Raw genomic sequence first — 24839 nt, forward strand, 5'->3', positions numbered from 1 at the left:
CCCACCCACCCTCCCCCACTGGACCCCCACCCTCCCCCACTCGACCCCCACCCACCCCCACTCGACCCCCACCCACCCTCCCCCACTCGACCCCCACCCACCCTCCCCCACTCGACCCCCACCCACCCTCCTCCACTCGACCCTCACCCTCCCCACAATCGACCCCCCTTCCCTCCCTCCCCCACTCGAAGGTGGTACAAGGCGCAGCCCTGCAATTGCTTTGTAAACGTCACTGCTGGCAGAAGGCTCAACCCCCCAAAGCTGGAGCGAGCTCTAGAGCAGTGGGTTCTCAACCAGGAGGCGGGCGGGCGGGCGAGGGGGGTACGGTGATTTATGAAAGTGTGAAATTTATATCGTACGTGAGAGACGATGGGGAATGCATAGGGGCCGTCCATAAATGACGTCACGCACCTCGGGCGGGGGGGGATCAGACATTTGTGACGATGTGTGACGACGGGGGGAGGGGGGTTGGAGAAATGTGACGTCACATCAAAATGCGCAACTTAAAATAAATATAAACAATAAAATTGTTATAACAACACTCATTTTCATTATTAACTATTTTGTTGTTTAAATTTACTAAGGTCACCTTTTATTTATTCCATGAAGAAGCATTTTGCTTCCCCATGGGAGAATGGAGAAGCATACATTTAGTAATTTTTTGTAATGATTGTTATTAAACATTTTTATTTTAATGATTTTACCAAGGTTTTTAATTCTGTGGAATGAATATGTGATTGTTATAATTGTACTCTCCATTTTTCTTCGTTCTACTACAAAGTCTCAAGTATTTTTTTTATAGTTATAAGAGAAGAACCCATTGAGATGAAAAAAATACATGTATAAAGGAAGTATACACCTTTTAGAAGCGTGAACCAATAAGACGTTAACCAATGTGTTTGTTTTTCTCGCACGATCCGAAGAAAAATATTAAATACAAGAAACAATGGTTTGGCTAAAAAATAAAACTATTAAGGATGAACACAAATAATGAAGACCAATCAGAAACAAACTTTATTTTATTCCAAAGATAAAATACCACAAACTCTGTCGCTTAGGCAAACATTTAACACAAAATAATTTAAATCGATTGAATTCATTTCGTATCTACATACAGCGCAGAAAATACAATATCCTATTTTAACGCATATTTATGAAAAAAACACTGCGTTATCCATTGACGTTCACTAGGGGGTGCGGTGATGCAGTCATTCCCGCACTGCGATCTGGGTTTGATTCTCGGCCACGGCAAACATCAGTGACGAGCGATGTCGGCACCAAAGATTAAAGATCCCTCGTGTAGCATTAACAGACTGCAGCAGAAAGTGCTGTTAGCGAGCACCTATGAAGGCTGGCACGGCACACGACGGTGGGGTGGCCAATACCACGCCCGGCCGCCTTTGTCTCCCCAGTGGCGTCGTTTAGGGGCCGTCCATAAATGACATCACGTGATTTTGGACGATTTTTGACCCCCCCCCCCCCCGTCGTCACACGGCGTCACAAAAAGTCAGACCCCCCCTCAAATATGACGTCACAAACTGATGCCAGATTTGGAATCAGCACCCCAAAATTACCTTAAAACAGTTGGAATACCCTATGTCAGAAAAAGTGTGTTGACCAGTGTTATTGTTATTGCCAGGGCTTAACTTTAGCTTTATCCATCCAAATCGGCGACCACAAAAATAATTCTGCCTCTGGCACACCACGTCCCATATGTATTGGGGCACCGTGGTGGCGAGATGTTAACTACCTCGCCTGGTATATAGGAGGTCGTGGGTTCGATCCCGACCCTTGACGCTTGCTGTATATTTGAAGTTTGCATGTTCTCCCCGTGGTCGCGTGGATTTTTCTCCGGGTCCTCTGGGTTTTCCCTTCACATTTAGAAACAAGCGGTTAGAGTATTTGGCTGCCATACATTTCCACATGATACGCAACTGGTTGATCTATCATTTGTGGCCAGGTCGCTTCTCAAAGAGCTATATATATATACGCCTACTTCAGCAGTTTTCTTGCTGTAGTCATCTCACCTGATGACGATTGCTTGTGTTGCGCTCGAAACGTCGTGATCTATTATTTTTTCTACCTACGTGACTTTACCGGAAGAACCAAAGAGTATGGATTCCTGCAGTCACGAAAGCTTCAACTCAAGATGGAGCTATATAGCTAATTGGGCCTTACCTGGTAAAATAAAAAAATGGTTAGTTAATGTACGTATGTTGAACTTCTTTCACACCGTACGTAGCCAACCCTGCTAATCCACGTCCTAGTAGTCCAGTATCCCTCCCGCTAGGAAATGTTGCTACTAGCCACGCCCTTAACTCCAATCTATTAGTGACCCTGAAAATATTCAGTGAGACATTACCCCCCACGACTCAAAACCACCAGGAACGAAAAGTGAACATAAAAGCTGAAAGATACAAAAGTTGTGATGGTAAGGACGAGCTACTGGTACAGTATATGGCCATAACACACCGTGCAACCAAACTCTAACCCGAACACACAATCCTAGCCATGCCAAAACTCTAGCCAGCTACCCAACCTGACCATGCCACCTACTCTAAGTAACTATACATTTCGATTTAAAGCTTTCGTGACTGCAGGGATTCATATTCTTGGTTATTTTGGTAAAGTCACGTAGAAGGGAAATAATACAATAATAAAAATAAAACAATAACATTCTCACGACGTTTCAATTGCAGCACAAGCAATCATCATCATGCTGTCGTTTTCACACCTGATGATGATTGCTTGTGTTGCAATCGAAACGTCGTGAGAATTGCATTGTTTTATTTTTATTCTTTTATTATTTCCCTTCTACGTGACTTTACCGAAAGAACCAAGAATATCTAAGTAACTAGTCAGTTCGCCACGAGTAATCTTACCAACTATACAACCAATCACTGAAAACAGCCCTGCCCCTGACGCTAACCAACTCTCCAACCTGACCATCCCACAAACTCTAACCAACTATCCAGTTTGCCGTAACCAACGATGAAACAAAGCACGAGTAATAGCCAAAACCAGCCACTCGTGCAAGCCTTACTCTTAACCCCATCTAAGCAGGGAACACAACCACTAGCCCTAACCCTAACCAACGTATCAACGAGCCACTTAACTCTGCTCTACTTCGGCATGCCACCCATTTTCACATCTTGATCAATTTTCAGTTTTCGTTTTCTGTTGCTGTTGTTGTTCGCTCTCTGCTGCTACTGCTGCCCACTGGCCACCAGCACGAGAGCCGGGGGGTCTGATTGTGTCGCGTTCCCAGGACCGGCGCCGAGGCAAAGTCCCTCGTCGGTCGGAGGCTGTTCGCGCGGTTCTGGCGCCCAGGGGCTGAGCAGGCGGCCCCGCACAGCGGTGGCGAGTTCCAGCGCATCCTCGTCCCAGTAGTCGGGCAGCAGCAGGAGCAGGAACGCGCTCACGATGACTCCCATGGCCGCGAGGCGGATTGCGCCGAGGGTGGTGTCCCCTCGACGCACGTCAAGCGCTGTGGTGGAGGAGGAGGAAGAGAATCAGCAGCAGCGGAAGAAGAGGGTGAGCATCGGCAGCAGAAATAAGTATAACCCGTAAAAACAAAGTTTTTCACTATAAATCCTTTATATGCGTGGCGGCTAGAGTCATCTCGTCCTCTGGCTTGAGATGGCTGCCACCTATGGGTCAGATGATTGCATTGCACCATTAAGCAATTGGTAATTAAATATAATATTTTTGTCATAAAAAGTGTAAAATCTTGGAAAAAATTTTCACGAAAATTAATTGTCACGCACAACGAGTATGTGTGGAAAATGTCAGCTCGATTGGATCACGGGAAGTGGGTTAAAAACGACCGAAAGATTTGCACGGTCGTAAGCGCGCAAGCAAGCAAGTGAACTTAATATAAAGGATTTAAAAAGAAGGGAGGAGGATCTGGAATCATCATCAGCAGAGGCGGTAGCAGCAGCAATGACAAGAATAGAAGACAAACATTCATCATCATCAGCAACAACAAATGTGTAAAATTCGATAGATTTACCCGCGATTTTTTCTCATTCGGAATATATAGAGTTTCCTGGGCTAAAACAAGCATAACAAATAAACACAAAGTCATTCGCCTGCCGTGGAGTGTGGTACTAAAGCAAAGGACCTTCCTGATTATGATAAGCAACATTAGCAGTAGCAATTGCAACATGACCACCACGCATCAAGCAGCAAGCAGGGTTGTGTGCTGCTTGCTGTATGATGATGCTGCTTGCTGTATGCTGATGCTTGCTGTATGCTGATGCTTGCTGTATGATGATGCTGCTTGCTGTATGCTGCTGCTTGCTGTATGCTGATGCTTGCTGTATGATGATGCTGCTTGCTGTCTGCTGCTTGCTGTCTGCTGCTGCTTGCTGTATGCTGATGCTTGCTGTCTGCTGCTTGCTGTATGCTGCTTGCTGTATGCTGCTTGCTGTCTGCTGATGCTTGCTGTCTGCTGCTGCTTGCTGTATGATGCTTGCTGTATGCTGCTTGCTGTCTGCTGATGCTTGCTGTCTGCAGCTGCTGCTTGCTGTCTGCTGCTGCTTGCTGTATGCTGATGCTTGCTGTCTGCTGCTGCTTGCTGTATGTTGCTTGCTGTATTCTGCTTGCTGTATTCTGCTTGCTGTCTGCTGATGCTTGCTGTCTGCTGCTGCTGCTTGCTGTCTGCTGCTGCTTGCTGTCTGATGCTTGCTGTCTGCTGCTTGCTGTATGTTGCTTGCTGTATTCTGCTTGCTGTATTCTGCTTGCTGTTTGCTGATGCTTGCTGTCTGCTGATGCTTGCTGTCTGCTTGCTGTATTCTGCTTGCTGTCTGCTGCTGCTTGCTGTATGTTGCTTGCTGTATTCTGCTTGCTGTATTCTGCTTGCTGTTTGCTGATGCTTGCTGTCTGCTGCTGCTTGCTGTCTGATGCTTGCTGTCTGCTGCTTGCTGTATGCTGATGCTTGCTGTCTGCTGCTGCTGCTTGCTGTATGCTGATGCTTGCTGTCTGCTGCTGATGCTTGCTGTATGCTGATGCTTGCTGTCTGCTGCTGCTGCTTGCTGTATGCTGATGCTTGCTGTCTGCTGCTGCTTGCTGTATGCTGCTTGCTGCTGCTGCTTGCTGTCTGCTGCTGCTGCTTGTTGTATGCTGCTTGCTGTATGCTGCTTGCTGCTGCTGCTTGCTGTCTGCTGCTGCTGCTTGCTGTATGCTGCTTGCTGTATGCTGCTGCTTGCTGTCTGCTGCTTGCTGTATGCTGATGCTTGCTGTATGCTGCTGCTGCTTGCTGTATGCTGATGCTTGCTGTCTGCTGCTGCTTGCTGTATGCTGCTTGCTGTATGCTGCTGCTGCTTGCTGTATGCTGCTTGCTGTATGCTGCTTGCTGCTGCTGCTTGCTGTCTGCTGCTGCTGCTTGCTGTATGCTGCTTGCTGTATGCTGCTGCTTGCTGTATGCTGCTTGCTGCTGCTGCTTGCTGTCTGCTGCTGCTGCTTGTTGTATGCTGCTTGCTGTATGCTGATGCTTGCTGCCTGCTGCTGCTGCTTGTTGTATGCTGCTTGCTGTATGCTGCTGCTGCTTGCTGTATGCTGCTTGCTGCTGCTGCTTGCTGTCTGCTGCTGCTGCTTGTTGTATGCTGCTTGCTGTATGCTGATGCTTGCTGCCTGCTGCTGCTTGTTGTATGCTGCTTGCTGTATGCTGCTGCTGCTTGCTGTATGCTGATGCTTGCTGCCTGCTGCTGCTGCTTGCTGTATGCTGCTTGCTGTATGCTGATGCTGCTTGCTGTATGCTGATGCTGCTTGCTGTATGCTGCTTGCTGTATGCTGATGCTGCTTGCTGTATGCTGCTTGCTGTATGCTGATGCTGCTTGCTGTATGCTGATGCTGCTTGCTGCTGCTGCTGCTTGCTGTATGCTGATGCTGCTTGCTGTATGCTGCTTGCTGTATGCTGCTGCTTGCTGTATGCTGATGCTGCTTGCTGTATGCTGCTTGCTGTATGCTGATGCTGCTTGCTGTCTGCTGCTTGCTGTATGCTGCTTGCTGTCTGCTGCTTGCTGTATGCTGCTTGCTGTCTGCTGCTTGCTGTATGCTGCTTGCTGTATGCTGCTTGCTGTCTGCTGCTTGCTGTATGCTGCTTGCTGTATGCTGCTTGCTGTCTGCTGCTTGCTGTATGCTGCTTGCTGTCTGCTGCTTGCTGTATGCTGCTTGCTGTCTGCTGCTTGCTGTATGCTGCTTGCTGTATGCTGCTTGCTGTATACTGATGCTGCTTGCTGTATGCTGCTTGCTGTATGCTGCTTGCTGTATGCTGCTTGCTGTATACTGATGCTGCTTGCTGTCTGCTGCTTGCTGTATGCTGCTTGCTGTATGCTGCTGTACCCGCGTTGAGGGGGATTGTGAGGACGACCCCGAGGGAGATGATGCTGGGGTAGGTGAGCGCCACGCCGAAGTTCACGAGCGCCGTGAACACTGCGTGGGGAGTCGGAGGGGAAGACAAGCGACGATGCAGGGTGAGAAGTCCAGGTTTGTTTTTGTTACATAACTCGGTGAGAACTCATAGAGAGCACGATATGAGGCTCATTCAACACGTGGCATGGCCGAGATTATGAATTTCCGTTGCAAAATCACCATGAATTCCGTCGGAACGCGGTGGCTAAGCAGGTGTTCAGACTGGTAAGTAAGTGGATGGGCCAACACCACAAGGTTGTTGAAGGCTGATGCAGGACTATGTGATGGGTGGCAGATGGCAGCGCTGCAATAACACTGGTCAACACACTTTTTCTGGCATAAGGTATTCCAACGGGTTTAAGGTAATTTTGGAGTGCTGATTCCAAATCTGGCATCAGTTTTTGTCTATAACATCAGGTTTTTGAGATATCAAATATTGCATTTTCAATAAAAACTACAGAAGAAAAATATTAAATAAATGTGGATTTCTACATAAAATGATATTATAAACACACTATCCTAAAAATACAGCACCATATTTTAACACTAAAGCAGTCACTGATTCGCAACAACTTGCAATCATAAGTGACAGAGTTAATTTCGGGTAAAATCAATGAAAATGGGGTATGCCGATAGCATAAAAATGAGATGTGATAGAGCAAATCTGAGATCAGATTTGGAATAAGCACCCTGAAATTAGTCTAAAACAGCTGCAAAAGTCCAGGCCAGAATTTTTTTTTTGTTGACCAGTGTAATTGTTGTTAAGTACTTTCGATGCGATGGCGTCTACCCTTACTGCCCCGCCAGTCCTCAATGGCCAGCGTGAGGCCCTTATTCAGCAGTGGATTGACAAAAGGGCTGTACGTCATTGGAACCTCATTTGCCAGTAACAAAATATGATAATTGGTGTTTTACCCTTTTATCTGGCAACAAAACTGACACCTTTTTTTACAAGGAGTCATGTCAATGCAAATGCTTACCCTGAGCTCTCATACTCTGATGGTTCATTGTCCTTGAGTTGTGCGCCTTTTGGCGTCATCTGGTCCAACACCATTTGAGACTCTAAAGAAAGCTGTCTCCGGTGTGGACCATTCAATTTCAAAGACAGTGCATACATTGTCAGAGTTATGTGTTTGGTTTGCATTCCGACTGCAGATATTGTGGTCAATGCAAACATGATTCCTTGTAAAAAAAAGGTGTCAGTTTTGTTGCCAGATAGAAGGGTAAAACACCAATTATCAGGGCTGTACGTGTTCATGCTCTAGACCAAGGGTTGGGGATATATTCTTTATGGAGCACTGGACAGGACTTTTAAATACATTTGGTTAGAGTCCACACGTTAAACCGAATGTATCTTCAAGATAAGGGTCCTTGCCGTTAAATATCTGGCGACTCACAAGCGAGCCTGGCTATGCTGAAGAGACTCTTTGTTGAGACCAGTCGAGAGTTTGCTTGTAGCTGAATTAATGCTGCTGAATTTATTCACCCCCAGAAAACAATGGGGGCCTATGGGGGGTTGTGCACAATATATATATATATTTATGTAAAGAGACAGGCATATGAATGAGTCGTTGTTTTCTAAACTATTAACACACACACACACCGTCAAAACCACTGTCATTGCAAGATTCAAAATACCACCCCCCCTCTAGTACCTGATTAGTGCAGCTACGAAGCTTGCAGCGACATATAAATAATCTTTTTACCAGGAATCATGTTTACATTAACCACAATACCTGCGGTCAGAATGCAAACAAAAAACACACTCTGATAATGTATGCATTGTCCTTGAAATTGATTGGTCCACACCAGAGACAGCTTTTCTTCGAGCCTAGTCTCATAAGGTGTTCGACCAGATGACGCCAAAAGGCCGTGTACGACCAAGCCACTGGCTGCATACGGCTCACGGACCTGGGGTTGCCACCTGTCCTGGTTTTTACTCCAGCATCATCATTCAGTTGAAGGAGCTGTCTCGGGAAATCTGTAAGTATTCCCGGTACAATAAAAAGCCCGGTTTCTGTCAGTTAGGTAATAATTGTAATAACATTACACTCGCTACAATGATTATGTACTGCAGTCCTTCCTTCTGCAGCTACTGTGAGCTATCATCCTTAGTTCCATGATATGCGTCTGTTTTATTTGTGTTCCTAAGAGGTGGCAACCCAACGAAAATAGCTGCTTCATCATCATCATCACCAGCAACAGCAGGCGAATCATCCGCGACAGCATACAGCATGTGAATCAGCATCATCATTAGCAGTACGATCAGCAGACAGCAGTAGAAGGATAACTCATGATAATTGGTTTTTTACCCTTTTATCTGGCAACAAAACTGACACCTTTTTTACAAGGAGTCACATGGTGTTGGACCAGATGACGCCAAAAGGCGCGCCTTTTGGCGTCATCTGGTCCAACACCATGTGAGACTAGGCTCTAAGAAAAGCTGTCTCGGGTGTGGACCAATCAACTTCAAGGACAGTGCATACATTATCAGAGTTGTGTTTTTTGTTTGCATTACGACTGCAGGTATTGTGGTCTATGCAAACATGACTCCTTGTAAAAAAAAAAGTGTCAGTTTTGTTGCCAGATAAAAGGGTAAAAAACCAATTATCATATTTCTTCTTCTGTCAAATGAGGTCCCAATGGTGTAAAGGATAACTCATCGTCAGCAAAAGCACTATGAGATGAATCATCATAATTATCAGCAGCAGCAATCGCAGCAGCAACATCAGCAGGCAGCGAGTGGGTGGTGGGTGGGTGGGGGGTCTTGTGCCCCGCCCCCCCGCCCACGTACTCAGGATCAGCGCCGCGGTGGCGCAGAGGTTGCCCCACGCGGAGGCGCCGTGCGGCCACCGCTCGAGGCCCGAGTAGTGCAGCGCGGCGCACGCGGACGAGACGAGCGCGGCGTTCACGAGGCCCAGCGCCGACAGGAAGAGGGCGGCCTCGCCCAGACGGGCGCTCCCCAGCACCTTCTTAAAGAGCACCTGGGGGAGCGGGTGGGGGGAAAAAGGTGGGGGGAGGGGGTGGGGGGAGAAAGGTGGGGGGAGGGGGTGGGGGGAGAAAGGTGGGGGGAGGGGGTGGGGGGAGAAAGGTGGGGGGAGGGGGTGGGGAGAGAAAGGTGGGGGGAGGGGGTGGGGGGAGGAAGGTGGGGGGAGGGGGTGGGGGGAGAAAAGTGGGGGGAGGGGGTGGGGGGAGAAAGGTGGGGGGAGGGGGTGGGGGGAGAAAGGTGGGGGGAGGGGGTGGGGGAGAAAGGTGGGGGGAGGGGGTGGGGGGAGAAAGGTGGGGCGAGGGGCGGTGAAGGAGGGTGGAGGAGGAGATGGGATGAGTGATGGAGGAGGAGGACATGGGGAGGAGAATATTTGGGAAAGGAGGAAGAAGAATAGGAGAATAAGATGGGGCATGGGAGGAGATAGGATGAGATGAAGATGAATAGGTGAGGGGGGGGGCAAGGAAAATGGGATATCAGGATGAGACGGCACTTGGGAGGAGGAAATGGGATCAGAGGAGGAGGCATATGGGTAGATGAGACGATTGAGGGTGTAGGTAAGAGAGGAGGAGGAGGAATAGGAGGATGGGAGATGGTAGGAGGTGATCGGATGAGAGCAGGAGGAGGAATACGTGGAGGTGGGTGGATGGGGAGGGGGGGGGGCGAAGGGGTGAGCCCACGGCAGGGGGGAGGTACAGTCGTCCTCAAGCATTGAGGTCACGTGGAGCAGTGGACACCAAACGTGTCGTGTCCACAAGAGGTGAAGAGGGGGGGATGGGTGAAGCAGAGAGCGCCACGGGGTGAGGAGATGGGCTCGTACGAGGAGATGTTGGCGAGCGTGGTTCGGGGTAGCGTTGGTGCGAGATGAAGGTTGGCTCTGATTCTAAATTTGAAGCTTTCGTGACTGCAAGGATTCATACTCTTAGGATTTATTTTGGTAAAGTCACGTAGGTAAAAATAAATAATAAAGATAATAGAAATAGTAATATAAATAAAATAATAAATCACGACGTTTCGGAGGCAACACAAGTCTCCGTCATCAGGTGGGACCGTCACGGCTAAAATTACTGTATCAAGTGAGGCAAAATTCCAAGAGGCAAGCTCTTAAATACACGTTAAGGAGGAGGAGGGGGGGGGCTTATCTTAGAGTATGGTTGGCTCTGGTTCGGGTTAGGTCAGGGGTCGGCAACCAAAATAACAATAACAGGCATTTAAAAAAAAATAGGATTCGGAAAAAGAAAACTAAATATTCCCAGAGTCACAATACACGTGTGAATGGCCGCTGGTTTGCCGAGCTCTGGGTTAATTGGTGAGGCTGTGGTTCAAGGCACCGAGGCTACGAAGCGACGAGGCTCTTTAAGCGTTGGGGCAATACACGGATACTTACTGGGCAATGTTAATGGACTGGCCCAGACCGGCATGGCTCTGCTCACCAGTGGATGTATGTGTAGTGACATAGAATGGGTCACTACATAAGTATATCATACTTATTTCGCACCGTACCTAGCCAACCGTACGAATCGTTGGTGCGGGGGAAGGGCAAGAAAACTAAACACACGTAATTTTTTTTGACAAAAAATGAGTTTGTCAATTTAGATGATGATTTTAACGTGCGTAGCTCCCGGTGACTTCCTAATATCGGACAGGAAGAGCGTTCCAGACGGCCTGCGGAAGCGCATCCGAGAGCGCGCGACGGTGGTGGTGGTGTTGGTGGTGGTCACGTGGGAGCACGGCGAGTCGAGGCCCCGGTGAGGGGGGTCCCGGTGAGGGGGGGCCCCGCACCTTGTAGAAGGCAGAGGCAGAGGCGGCGCACACGGCCAAAGCCACGCCGATGATGGAGTCGCCGCGGAAGCCGTCCGCGTACGCGGTCATCACGATGCCCGAGATGGCGAGGATCGCCGCCACGATCTGCAACCGCGACCACGATCACAACCACGATCATAGCCACAACCACGATGATAGCTACGATCGCAACCACGATCATAGCCACAACCACGATCACAACCACGATCACAACCACATCAACGATCACAACCACATCCACAATCACAACCACGATAATAACCACAACCACGATCACAACCGCGATCACAACCGCCACAGCGATCGCACACACAGCAGCAGTGCTTGCAACGACCACAGCCAAGACCCCCCCCCCCCCAACCTCACTTCAGCGGTCTCAGCCCCCCCCCACCCCCTTCATTCCGTATAGCGTTCACCATTTGTGTTGCCGACTATGTCCGGTAACATCCCCCACACCCCACTGAGTTTGTTTGCTACCCCCCCTCCCCTCCTGTGAAGAAGATCGCGGTTGTGGTCAGGATCGTCCCAATTGTGTCCGCGGTTGTGGCGATGATTGTGGTTGTAAATCACGGTTGCAGTCATGAGCGCGGTTGTAGTCGTAATACCGGTGGTGATCGTTGTTGTGATCGCGATTCGTGATCGCGGTTGTCATGAAAATCGTGGTGATGGCCGTGATTGTGATCGCGATTCTAGTCGTGATCGCGGTCGTGATCGCGGTTGCGATTGTGGGGGTAGCGCGCTGCGCTACGAACCTGCCCACCCGAGTTCGATTCTCGCTCATGGCCAACATCAGTGACGATTGTCTGAACCGGTCCTGGGCCTCCCCTAGGTCGACTCAGCCTCAAACGAGTACCTGGTGCGGTGCGTAAAAAACATCGCCACTGGGGAGACAAAGGCTGCCGGGCGTGGTGCTGGCCACCCATCCCCTCGTGTGCCGTTCCGGCCTTCATAGGTGCTCGCTAACAGCACTTGCCCCAACAGTCTGTTCAGGCTATATGGGGGATCTTTATCTTGTGTGCTATACGAATGATTTTTGTCTTTGTTAGTCATAATCGCGGTGGTAATTGCAGTTGTGGTTGTGTTGGCATAGTCGGGTGCACAGGCGGCGCATCTGCCACTCATCTCAGCCAGTCAACCCCATGACACCTGCTGGGTCTGCCCCGTGACCTCCTGCCGGCGGGCGTTCGACACTTCACGTGGCCTTGACGTGCACTTAGCCTGGCACAGGCGCCGCGGTGTCGACACCGCCACTAAATTGGCGAATGGCCGTTGTTGTTGTTGTCGTCACGGTTGCGACCGCGGTTGCAGTCATTACGATCGCGGATTTGCGACTCGCGATGGAGCCGACTCGGCCGGCCGGGCTGTCCGGACACACGCACGCCCACGCACACTCACTCACGCACGCACACACACGCACCCGCACACACACACGCACACACACACGCACGCACGCGCACGCACACTCACTCACGCACGCACACTCACGCACCCGCACACACACGCACGCACGCGCACACACACGCATGCGCACGCACACTCACTCACACACGCACGCACACTCACACACGCACGCACGCACACTCACGCACGCACACACACACGCACGCACGCACCCGCACGCACACACACACGCACGCATACTCACGCACGCACGCACCCGCACACACACACGCACGCACCCGCACGCCCATGAAGCGGTCGTTGAGGACGATCCACGAGAGCAGGAAGACGAACGCTTTGTTGCAGCAGAAGAGCGCCGCGGCGTCCGTGGGCGCGATGCGCGCCAGCGCGAGCAGGTACAGGTACGTGGCGCCCGTCCACAGCAGCGAGAAGGGCAGCACGGTCTGCAGCAGCGGCCTCACGCCCACGCCGCCGTCGCCAAACAGGCGGCCGCACGCCCTGGTGGCGCGCGCGCGGAACGGGAGCGGCGGTCGGTGCCGGTGTTGGAACGCGCGCGGGATGTGGCCGCACCCGTGCGCCTCCCCTGTGGCGGACACCGGGGAACACTGCGCACCCCCCCTCTTGGGGTGGGCACTGGGAGCCGGGCATTGGGCACCAGGCCAAGGGTGGCACAGTCGGGTTTTTTACAATCGTCTTCTAATATTAAACCCGATAATCTGAGATTGGGAGGAATCCGGTTTAATTGGTTCTAATTGCAGAACCGCACTTCGCCAGCTTCTCAACGATGGGCTTCATCCATTCCAAGCGAAGGAACTCACTGGCGCCCACGATTGTGGAGAAGCTCGTGTTCATCAAGACCAACCTGCCCGCCGCATTCTACGACTACCCCGTGCCCGACGGCCCCCCCGAGTACGATAGCAGCACCGACGAGGAAGCAGCCTAAGCCTTGGATCAGAGTTTCGTATTCATTAAACCAGGTTTTAATTCCCCGAAATCGGGGTTAATTGTATTTAAAAAAAACGATGCCTGCCGCTGCAAAAATCGTTTTTTTCCACCCATGCACCAGGCACCGAACGCCCTTGCTACGTGGCGCTGGGCTCGGGATGCGAGCCACTGGGCACCAAGCACCGGGCACCAGGCACTGGGCACCGGGCCCTCTAGGCACCAGGCGCTCCTCCTGTGGTGGGCACTGGGCACCTGGCGCCAAACAAATATGCAGCCGAATTGTTCAGAACGACGCAAACAGTGACGGCTGTTGGTCGAATATTGACACATTTTTGGTGGGGGGTCGCCAGCGACGCAGCATCGAGGAGCGGGCGGGCGGGGGGGGTCACACCTTGTTGTGGTCACCAACATGTCCAGCTGTGGTCTGTCCCCTGCTAGATGAAGGCACCTCACATTGCCGCCGCCATCTCTTTAATTGGTGCTGCTATGATTATGATTGATTTGTTTAGGACGTGTTATTTTTCACGTTACATTCACATTTCCTGCCGACGACTCGGCTATTTTGTTCAGATTCGTGTTTAATGGTTGTGTTTGCTTTGCACGCTGGACTATTATAATGACTTTGGTGACATCACATGGATGCACTCCGCTGCCCCTGACGCGGTCGTCTGGCTTGACCACCTGAATGTAAAATTGAAGTCGTTGCTCTGCATCTACACCATCAGCCGTACGAAATAAGAATAATAGTAAATTTTGATTTAAAGCTTAATAATAGTCTTGATAATAATAGAATAATAGTCGTATTGTGTGCACTGCGCAGCGCTCTCTCTGCCACGCAAAACAGCCCTCTGTCTCCGTGACTCTCACCTCTTCATAAACGAGGTCGACTCATTGATTGATTACTTCCCATGAAAGCGGTGTCGCTCATTTGATCGATCGCCGAGAGATGAGAGAGGCCGCGCCACCTATCCTCCAACACCCCCGACCGGGATTTGAACTTATGCAGGACCACCCCAGAAGCATCAGTTCGAACCACACAGCTCCCCCTAAATCACAGACCCCGGGGAGCGCTGGTGCCTCTGAACCTCGTGTGCTTCCCTGAGTTCGACTCGCAGCCACGGCTAACATCAGTGTCACGTGATGTCCGAACCGGTGTTGGCACACCCCCAATCCCTGTCATGAATCCACGCTGACCAGCGTGGCGACGTATGGTCAAACAACCTTCATTCAACCTTCACCCGGGAGTGGACTGGGGTGGCGCGCGCCTGTGACCCAGCGCTGTGGGGGCAGCATCGAGGGTTGCTGGGTCACCACCGCACTGATGTTGTGGTGAAACTCCCTTTCCGTAGGGCGTCTTGATTCGCCATGGTAAGGCAGTACAGCAAGTGGACTAATAACCATCTGTTGCCATCTCTACGGGGATGGAGCGCTGTCTCCTCTCGCACGAGTCGTGGGTTTTCTCCGGGTGCTCCGGTTTCATTCCACTTTGTACAATAAACACAACTCATCATTAATTGGCTGAACACATCTTTAAATAAATAAATAACCCCCACTCTAGCAGCAGCAGCAGGACCTTGCTGGAAAAAGGACCTGCGGCTCAGCGCGACTGGATAAATACGTAATTTATTCTGATTATTAGATATGAATCGTGTTTAGACCATGAAGGGGAACACTGTCTCTGGTGAGTTTCCATTGGGGCCAGCATGACACCACGAGTATGGCAATCGTGAGCTTTTTATTTATTTAAAGTCTATACAAAATATAAGAATCCCCGAATTGTATTGGTGTCTACTATCGTGTTGTAGTGCTTGTTGTTGTAAAGTTCTTGCCCCGCGCCGCTACTGTAAATCTGATTCTGTCACGTGAACAAAGATCTCTCCCGAGTCTGTGGGTCTCCATGCAAGTCATCGGTGACCGGGCTGTGACCGTCAATTCACTACACTCGAAAATTGCGTTCAATCACAACGAAGTACATCTTTGCAAGTGTTACAGGGTTCCCTATCTGCGTCCGCGGATCTCCCTGTAAGTCTATGCGAGTCTATGGGTTTCTCTGTATTAGGCTATGGGCTCCAACCCATAGCCCATACGGTAATCCTCGCAGCATCTTTTGGCTGGCCATCGAACACAGACGGTCACTGCATCGCGCACTTTCAGATGCGCTTCTACGGCCGTCTAGAACGCTCTTCGTTCCAATATTAGGAAGCCACTGGAGCTATGCACTTTTACATAATCTCGATTGAAAACTAATTTCTTTTAAAACTACTTTTTTGTGTTTAGTTTATTGTCCTTCCCCCGCACGGTTGGCTACGTACGGTGCGAAAGAAGTTCAACACACACACAAACCATCTTGAGATCAGGGTTTAATCGCAGTTTGTGGCTGCCACCCGCATTCAAACCAGGCACCTCAGCAGTGCCGGCTCGACGCGATGACCTCTGAGCCACCCGTCCACGCGTCGATCACAACCGGGTTTTTTTTTGTTTTACGTAAGTGAACATCTGAAATCAAATCGAAAGAAAGGGGTCGCGTTGCAAAGCGGAAAAACGACTTGGGAAAGAAATCCGATCCAGATTATCCCCGGCCCGCTTCACGGATTGCTCCGTGAAAACCAGACGGTGGGGAGAAGACGGCTTTAAGCCCAGCGATGCGACGTTTACTTCAGCCACTTCTCAATGACGGGGGTCATCCCGCACCGTTAAGCCGTCTGTGGATGAAATGAGAATAATAAATAATTAACTACTCAATTACCCGGGGCTTAAGCCGACAATTAATTACTGTACCGGCCGCTTGGGCTGCCGCTCTCAACCGGTGGGTCACGACGCTTCCGGGTGACGACGCCGAGACTGCGGCGTGGATACCGTGCGGGAGAAATTTCGATTGTCCGCCGGGAACGCCGGCGCCACTTTGCGGCGACACAAAAACAAAAACGCGCTCGTGCAACGCCGTGAAGCTAACGAACAAACGCCGTGCTAACGCCGCCTTGTGTGTATGTGTGCGCGTTGAACTTAATTTTTGCACCGTACGTAGCCCACAGCGCTCATCGGAGGAGCGTTGACTCGAGGTGTGGACACGTGGATCTCCCCGTCGTGGTGTGGCATTAGTAGGCTTAGTTGTGTGGGCCTCAATTGGGGGCGATTGCCGTTCCAGAGACACCCGAGGACCGCTGGGATAGAGGCATCAGTTGGCCGACGAGTTGCAACAAAACTCGATTCTTCCCCACGGTTGTGTGCGCACAGCACGAGGTTATTTGACAGTTAATTGTCATTTTCTTTGGGTTTTTCGGTAAAGTCGCGTAGATGGTTCAAAGAAAATGACAAAAAACTGCGACGTTTCGATCACAACACAAACGATCGTCATCAGGGGGAAAGAGGAGGGAATCTGCTGAATGCAGACTGTTTTATAGGGTGTACAGTAGTCCGAGAGTTATACTGTGTTAAATCGAACCTGGAAGGGAAATAATAAAATAATAATAAAATATATTTTATTTTTATAATTTCCCTTCTACGTGACTTTGCCGAAAGAACCAAGAATATGAATCCCTGCAGTCACGAAAGCTTTAAATCGAAATCTATTCCCATCTGTGAAGGATCTGATCCCTGACATGCAATACCCCGGTGTCTACAAACTAAGTTGTGTCTGCGGCAGGAGTTACATTGGTGAAACTAAGCGACATGTCTCGGACCGTGTTCGTGAACACAAGGCAGATTTGAAACACGGTAGGACCAATTCCTTGGCCGTGGGTGATCATTGTTAATGCAGTGGACTAACACGATATTGATTTCTCTAAGACGAAAGTACTTTGCAAACCCACTGGCTATCGACAAAGATTCGTTCATGAAGCCATCCACATATACGGACACAGACACAACTTCAACGGAGAAGATGGGTACAAACTTAGTAATCATTGGAAGGACGTTATCAACCAGTTTAAGTCTTAACTGGCTGTGATGTTCCCATCCTGCCACCTTCCGATGTTGGAATTTATTTATTCCCCGTGGCGTCGGCTCTCGGATGTCACATTAACAGGTTGAATTTACCGAAAGAACCAAAGAATATGAATTCCTGCAGTCACGAAAAGTTAAGTCAAGAGTGAATGGACATTTTCAGCAAAGTGATGGTGGCAGGGAATGCGTCCGCGGTGCCTCGTCAGATCTCTGGAGCTAAGCAGGTGTGAGCCTGGACAGTTCCAGGTTGGGCGAGCAGCGTGAATACAGCTTGCTGTTGGGGGCTACATGACACGGAGCAGAGGGCAGTGTGAAGCGAACACATCGTTGTGCTGCACTCCATGTGCTCTCACGTCGATGCTGGTACCGCACTCGGCACACCACGTCCAATGTACCTCTCGCCATGGCCGTGGCGACCGGTCATCGCGTGCCGCTTATTAAAATTCACGAGCGACCCGGAAAATATTCACCGTCGATTATCTACGGGGGTCCCGTATCGCATACCCGTCGGAGCAACAATCCACCTCGCACCATCTCCGCGTTCGAAACATCTGGAACCCCACACCCCCTCCCGCCCGTCCGCCTCCAAAATCTGACGTCTCACCTGAGCGTCTGGAGCGTGCCCCTCGTCCCGTCGGCGCCGCACGCCGCGTGGCACAGGCAGTACGCGGGGAACACGGCCACGTTCCAAGTGGCTGCGAACCAGGCGGCGAGGAAGGGCGTCGCGGGGGCCGCGGCCACCGTGGGGACCGTGAGGACCGTGGGGACCGCTCCTCGCGGCGCGGCCACGCGGTTCATCTGCGAGACGCCCGCCCAGCTGGCGGTCACCGCCGGCAGCAGGAGGAGCCCCCAGGCCAGGCGCCGGAGCACCGAGCGCCAGCCCGCGGGTCCCTCCGCGGGGTCCACGCGTGGGACGGCGTTGCCGTTCGAGTCGGTCTCGGGGTCGTTCGTCGTCGCCGCCGCAGCCGCCGCCGCCGCCGCGGGTTCTTTGGGGCTCGATTCGAGGTCTGCGCAAACGCGATCCGTTGTGAACGACGCGCGGCGTTCTCGCCGCAACAGCCCGGCGAGCAACGCCGTTCCACCGGGATACATTCGGCCACGCCGCATCCGTCTCGCCCGAGTTGTGCCCGACATTGCCGTTCTGTTCTTGTGCGTGGTGATGGCAGCAGCAGCAGCAATGTGTGTGGAGGCATCGCGCGCTTTCAGATGCACTTCTGCGGCTATCTGGAACGCTCTTCCTTCCGATATTTGGAAGCCACTGGAGCTATGCACTTTGAAATCATCTCTATTGGAAACTAATTTATTTAGAACTGTTTTTGTGTTTAGTTTGTTGTCCTTCCCCCCGCACCTCCGATTAGCACGGATGGCTACGTACGGTGCCAAAGAAGTTCAACACGCACACGATCCCTACTCCGAGCATGCCTATTGTATCCTCCCGGGAATACAGGGTGCTTCAAAACAAAGTTAACACTTATATGGGACTATCGTTTTTAATGGAAAAAGAACGGGTAATACACTGTGACATGATACCTAATGTATGTTTATGGCTTCAAAAAGTCAAAGAGTCTACACTTGTTCGCCATCATTGTCAACGCGTGCCTGGAATCTTCTCCAGGGGGGTCTCCAGAGCTCGGAGGCAGCACATTTTCGTGGTATTGTTGCAAATTCTCAGAAGCGTTAACATGTTTTTGAAGCACCCTGTACATCGAGTGAGAGATGACGCCACCATCATTGAGGGTTCGGTAACCTGCGGTGAGGATCACGGCCGAGGAGTGGGGACGAACGTGGCAGTCAATCACGGAAAGGTCACGGAAGTTGACCTCTCCACCACGTGTCAGTCACAGAGCGGTGTTCGGCTGTTACTTCACCACTGTGGGAAGTTCGGCCTTGGTGGACTGGGAATCACACTCAGTGTTCATAGCACAGTTCGCTAACGTCCGCATTCGTGTATGTTGAAAATAAGAACAGGTTTTACCCTTTCTTGCAATCCTGCCAAAAAAAGGTCCCATGATATAGCTGCTCAACCAGAGCTATAAATGCTCTGACACGTGCATTGTCTGTGTATCGTTCGTCACGTGGCGTTCTCTGTGTCTTACACTGGTGGTGAGACTAGGCCGTGAAGAAGGCTATCTCTGGTGTAGGCCAATGCAAATATGATCACAGCATGTTTTGTTAGCATGTTCACCACAAGTTCGTGTGGTTAATGCAGACTTGATTCCTTGCAAAAGGAATCTATCTGGTGTTTGCACGAAAGGGTGAAACCTATTCTTATTTTTCATGTGTTTAACTTTTTTCGCACCGTACGTAGCCAACCGCGCTAATATTACTTTTGCTGTTTGTACCGATTTACGTTTTATTTATTTTTACGTTTGTATTTTTTTGGGTTTTGCTTACCTTTCCGATATTTTGCACTCCGATCGTTGTTTAAACTGTTTGTTGTCGTAACTTTACTCACCCGCCCCTATTGGACATCTGTGAAGAAAGAGCTTCATAACTCATCGGATTCCTCCGGGATAAATAAACATTCTGATTCTGTCACGTCAACAGAGAATACGTTTGGATCTCTCCGAGTCTGCGGGTGTCAATGCAAGTCATCGGTGACCGGGCTGAGACCATCGGCTCACTGATTGTGCCACCACCGCTTCTGTGCAATAAGGCTGTGTTCATGACTGGAGTGATGAGGTTATTGTATTTATTTATGCACCTACCTGGGGGGTGGAGCGGTGGCGCAACGGTTACCGCACTACGCTATGAACCCGGCGACCTGAGTTCGATTCCCGGCTCCGGTCGGTTTTAGATCTCACCTGCCACTGATGAAATCATCGACGTGGCTAAGACATTGAACTCGGAATCGTTTGCTGTACCGCCGCTCTTACAAAAACAAACTTAAACAAATTAATGGCGTTGTTGATGCTGCTGCTGGTTTGGCAGACGCATGATTAACAACACCTCAACGCACTCGTCAATAACAACAACAACAACAACACTGCGGCCTTGAAGAGAGAAAAAATATAATCGGCGACGTTTTGTGCAATGTCCCTTGTGTTGGTTAATAAATAAATAAACGCGCGTTGAATGCCCCTGGATGACATCACGAACGAATGCACGAAATCGCTGTAGTAGCAGAATAAGTATTTAGGCATTCAAATAAAATCATTAGGAGACAGAAGCACTTAGAGTAATGAAGGCGCTTAGAGGCAGAGGACCTTGACATGAAATCCATTGCGATTCAAGGTGCGTGTGTGCACATGCATGTGTGTGTGTGTGTGTCTCACATATATGCACGCGGCATCGACCACGCGCGGCCGCCTTTGTCTCCCCAATGCTGATGTTTTACACACCGCACCTAGTACTCATTTAAGGCTGAGTCGACCTAAGGGATGCCCAGGACCGGTTCAAATACTCGCCACTAGCTTCATAACTCATGGGATTTCTCCAGGATGAATACTGATTCTGATTTTTAACTCGGGTCGCAGGGTTCCTGTATGTGGTGTGCCTGGTACACCTGGTACATCACACACACCACACCTGGCACCATACACACACACATCCCTAACACACACACACACCTGATGCACTCACAACGACACACACGCACCTGACACACACCTGGCACCACACCCACACCACGCACCTGACACACACACACACACCTGGCACCACACCCACACCACACACCTGACACACACACACACCTGGCACCACACACACACCACACACACACACCTGACATACGCACACATACACCTGGCACCACACACACACCACACACCTGGCACCACACACCTGACACACACACACATACACATGGCACACCACACACACACCTTACACACAAACACCTGGCACCACACACACCTGGCACACACCGCACACACACCTTACACACACACACCTTACACACACACACATCTGACACACACACACCACACACACCTGACACACACACACACCTGACACACACACACACCTGGCACCACACACACCTGGCGAGCGGGTGAGGCTCAGCACGGGGGTTCGACACGCGCTGAGCGGAGCCACGCGCGCACACCGCTTCTTCATCCTCCGGCTCCACCGCGATCCGCGCCGCGATTCCGCTCCACGTCTCCTTCAGCGGACCCCGCACGCGCCGACCACAACGCACAATCCACACACACACACACACGACAAAGATCCCCCGTATAGCCTTAACAGACTGTTGGGGCAAGTGCTGTTAGCGAGCACCATACACCAACAATACATATACACACCACGCATACCGCATACGTTAAACACGCAACATGCACACACACACACACATCCACACAGAGACACGCATGCTCATACACACGCGACATTTGTTGTCCTTCCCACGCGCGTACGGTGCGAAAGAAATTCAACATGCAAACATCGTATCGGTGGTATCATTACTTTTGCAGTATTATCATCATCATCGCCACACACACGCGAACAGGCAAATCCTCTATGTTTGTATAACTTTTTTTGCACCGTGCGTAGCCAACCGTGCTTATCGGAGGTTCCGGGGGAAGGACGAAAAAACCAAACACTGACACACACTTACATACACACATACACACACACAGACAAAAAAGATAAAGATCCCCCATATAGCCTGAACAGACTGTAGGGGCAAGTGCCGTTAGCGAGCACATATGAAGGCCGGAACGGCACACGAGGGGGTGGGTGGCCAGCACCACGCCCGGCCGCCTTTGCCTCCCCAGTGGCGATGTTTTTACGCACCGCACCAGGTACTCATATGAGGCTGAGTCGACCTTGGGGAGGCCCAGGACCGGTTCAGATAATGGTCACTGGTGTTGGCCGTGAGCGGGAATCGAACCCGGGTCGCCGGGGTCCGTAGCGCAGCACGCGAACCACTCTATATATAATCCGGTAAGGCCCCACTGACCACAGATGATAGCTCAATGAAGTGGCTCATCACGTGGCAATTTATAGCAGCCAAATACTCCCAAACGCACGTTTCTGAACCACTGCGCCACCGCTCCCCACACACACAACACACACGGAAGACACACGCGCCCACACGCGCACCCTTGATTTTTCACCGATGCCGCTCGCTGCTTCTGCTGCTGCTGCCCGGGCGTCTGTGTCTCATCAATCCACGCAGCTTGGCGCTCAGCGCAGTCGGAGTTCGCCTCCACGGCTCTGCCCGGGTCTCCGCTTCTCGCTGCCAACGCGGAGAAGAAAATATTTGGGGCGGCAGTGAGATTCGAGACGGCCCGGTGGCATCATCCAAACATCGCCCCCCTCTCTCTCTCCACTCCCTCTCTCTACTCTCCCCCCCACTCTCTCATTCAATCTCTCTCCACGCTTTCTCTCTCTCTCTTCCTTTTCGCTGTCGTTCATGCTCCCCTGCGCGCGCTCTCTCTCTCTCTCTCCTCCTGATCTCTACTCTCCTTCCACTCTTCTCCCGACTCTCTCTCTTCCACATTATCTCTCTCCGCTCCACTCTATCATATCGTTCTCTCTCTCTCTCATTCGCTCTAATTAACTCTCCTCGATGTCTCGAGACTACACCTGTTCAATACTCACTCCAGTATCTCTCATCCCTCAATTCGCTCTCTCTCCTCTCTGCTCTCCACTCTCAACCACTCTCCCATCCCATTTCCTCGTCCACACGCACACACGCACACACCATCTCTATCCACTCTCTCATGTTTATATATCGACCCTCTCTCATTCATTTACTCTCTTGCTCGCCTCTTTCGCCCACTATACCCTATCTCTCCCCCACTCCCGCACACTCTCTCTCTCTCTGCTCCACTTTCATTCTCTCATTATCTCTCTCGGCACACTCCCGAATTCTCTTCTCCCCCCCCCCCAACTCTCTACCACGCTCATTATCTCTCTACTCTCTCATACCCCCACCTCCCCCCGACTCCTTCTCCCGCCCCTCTCATTCTCACTGCCCCGTCTCGCTGCTGTTCCCATTCATCCGAGCGCCGCGCGTTCAACATCAGAGGCTCTATGTCGTCGATCCCACCTGCCCAGGGGATTCACGCGTTCAGTCACCACCTGCGGGGAGGGAGGTGGGGGGAGAGGTTGATGCGAGGGGAGGGGGGTGGGGGGATGACGCAGGTAAGTGGGAGAGGCCTGGGCGGTTGAGGGAGGAAGAGAGTTGGTGGAGAGAGATGGGGGGGGGAGCTATGGGAGGGAGGGAGGGTAATTGTCACCTGCAGGGAGGGAGGTCGGGAGGGAAGGAGGGAGGGAGGAGAGAGGAGGATGGAGGCATCATCTGGAGGGAGCGAGAGACGAGGAAAAGGGAGTGAATTTGTCTTTATCCTGGAAAAATTCGCGAGAGCGCGAACAACACGAAGCACCAAACGGAACCCGTGGACATCCAGCCGTTCGGCTCTTCGCGTGTAGCACGGTAGGCTACGTGCGGTGCGAAAGAAGTTCAGCATACCAGTGCAGTGCATACATCACGAGACTAGACGCGAAGTCTACGCGTGCACGGTGCGTCGTTGTCGCGGCGTTAATTGATACCTGGCGCCCAGGTGAGTTCAGCAGCTGGTGGCCACGGCTCGGATCCAGCCCCAATGGGAAACAAAAACCATCGCGTGCAGCTCTCACACACCTAACGAGACAATCCCACTCGCCCGCCCACCGCTCAAAGCCATCAATTCCCCTATCGGATGAGTTGTTGTTGTTGTGGTTATGTTGACACTTTTTCTTGTTCACGTGTTTTGTTTTTTGTTTCGACTTCCCACAATTTCATTCCGACCGCGCTATCGGCGTCACGCCGATTAGCAACGGTCGGCTACGTACGGTGCGAAAGAAGTTTATCATCCATCGGAGCCATCACCCCTCCCCGCCCCCTTTGTAACGTCCCACAGAAGACATCCGCAGACCTCACGGAACGTACAGGTTACCCTGGCCACACGTCGGCTAATGCGCGAACGTCGTTTGGACCCCCACACCCAGCACCAAATGCGTGCGCTGGAAATTAAATATGAACCCCGCGATGGGCCGTAACGGGCCCGTGAGTTGTTTTGTTGGAATGAAATTACGCAAAACAAAACCACGCAATTCGACGACCAATCCATTCCGAACTCTCCCATTGCAGTGGAACACACACGTGGGGGTCCGGGTCCGTGTTAGAAAAATAGCCCACGGAACGCAGATACCACAAAACCACTTCTGAGATTCATTCAAAGTGAGTAGAGGGTAGCGCTTTGCCCACACGCTCTGGCACATAATTCGTTTCACGGCAGTCAAATCGATATTGTTTAATTCTAAGAGCCGGAATTCAACAAACAAGGATCTCATGATAATCGTCACTGGTGCTGGCCGTGAGCGGAGATCGATCTCGGGTCGTAGTGCAGCGCGC

The 24839-nt window shown here is 51.2% G+C and overlaps 1 protein-coding gene across 2 annotated transcripts; it reads right to left on the reverse strand.

The window, feature by feature from the left end:
- Positions 1 to 1014: 1014 nt before the first annotated feature.
- Positions 1015 to 23295, reverse strand: LOC144944043 (solute carrier family 35 member F3-like). 2 transcript variants are annotated; one of them, XM_078872067.1, is made up of 9 exons: positions 23042 to 23295; positions 22555 to 22676; positions 21478 to 21599; positions 18096 to 18498; positions 12883 to 13102; positions 11183 to 11308; positions 9209 to 9398; positions 6346 to 6435; positions 1015 to 3487 (listed from the first exon to the last, which is right to left on the reverse strand). In XM_078872067.1, exons 1-9 carry the CDS (start codon positions 23054 to 23056, stop codon positions 3207 to 3209), a joined length of 1569 nt encoding a protein of 522 aa, XP_078728193.1. In that variant the 5' UTR covers positions 23057 to 23295; the 3' UTR covers positions 1015 to 3206. The 2 variants fall into 2 exon arrangements, with proteins under 2 accessions (XP_078728193.1, XP_078728194.1); XM_078872068.1 differs by lacking the exon at positions 23042 to 23295 and having other exon boundaries at positions 22541 to 22737.
- Between the last annotated feature and the right edge of the window lie 1544 nt (positions 23296 to 24839).

This window comes from Lampetra fluviatilis, chromosome 33, assembly GCF_964198595.1.
Source record: "Lampetra fluviatilis chromosome 33, kcLamFluv1.1, whole genome shotgun sequence".
Lineage (NCBI taxonomy): Eukaryota > Metazoa > Chordata > Hyperoartia > Petromyzontiformes > Petromyzontidae > Lampetra > Lampetra fluviatilis.

Coding starts and splice junctions, on each gene's coding strand:
- LOC144944043 (XM_078872067.1), bottom strand. Junction 11,309..12,882: donor ACCGCTTCATGGGCGTGCGG/GTGCGTGCGTGT, acceptor TCGCGGTTGCAG/ATCGTGGCGGCGATCCTCGC. Junction 6,436..9,208: donor CACCGCGGCGCTGATCCTGA/GTACGTGGGCGG, acceptor CTCCCCACGCAG/TGTTCACGGCGCTCGTGAAC.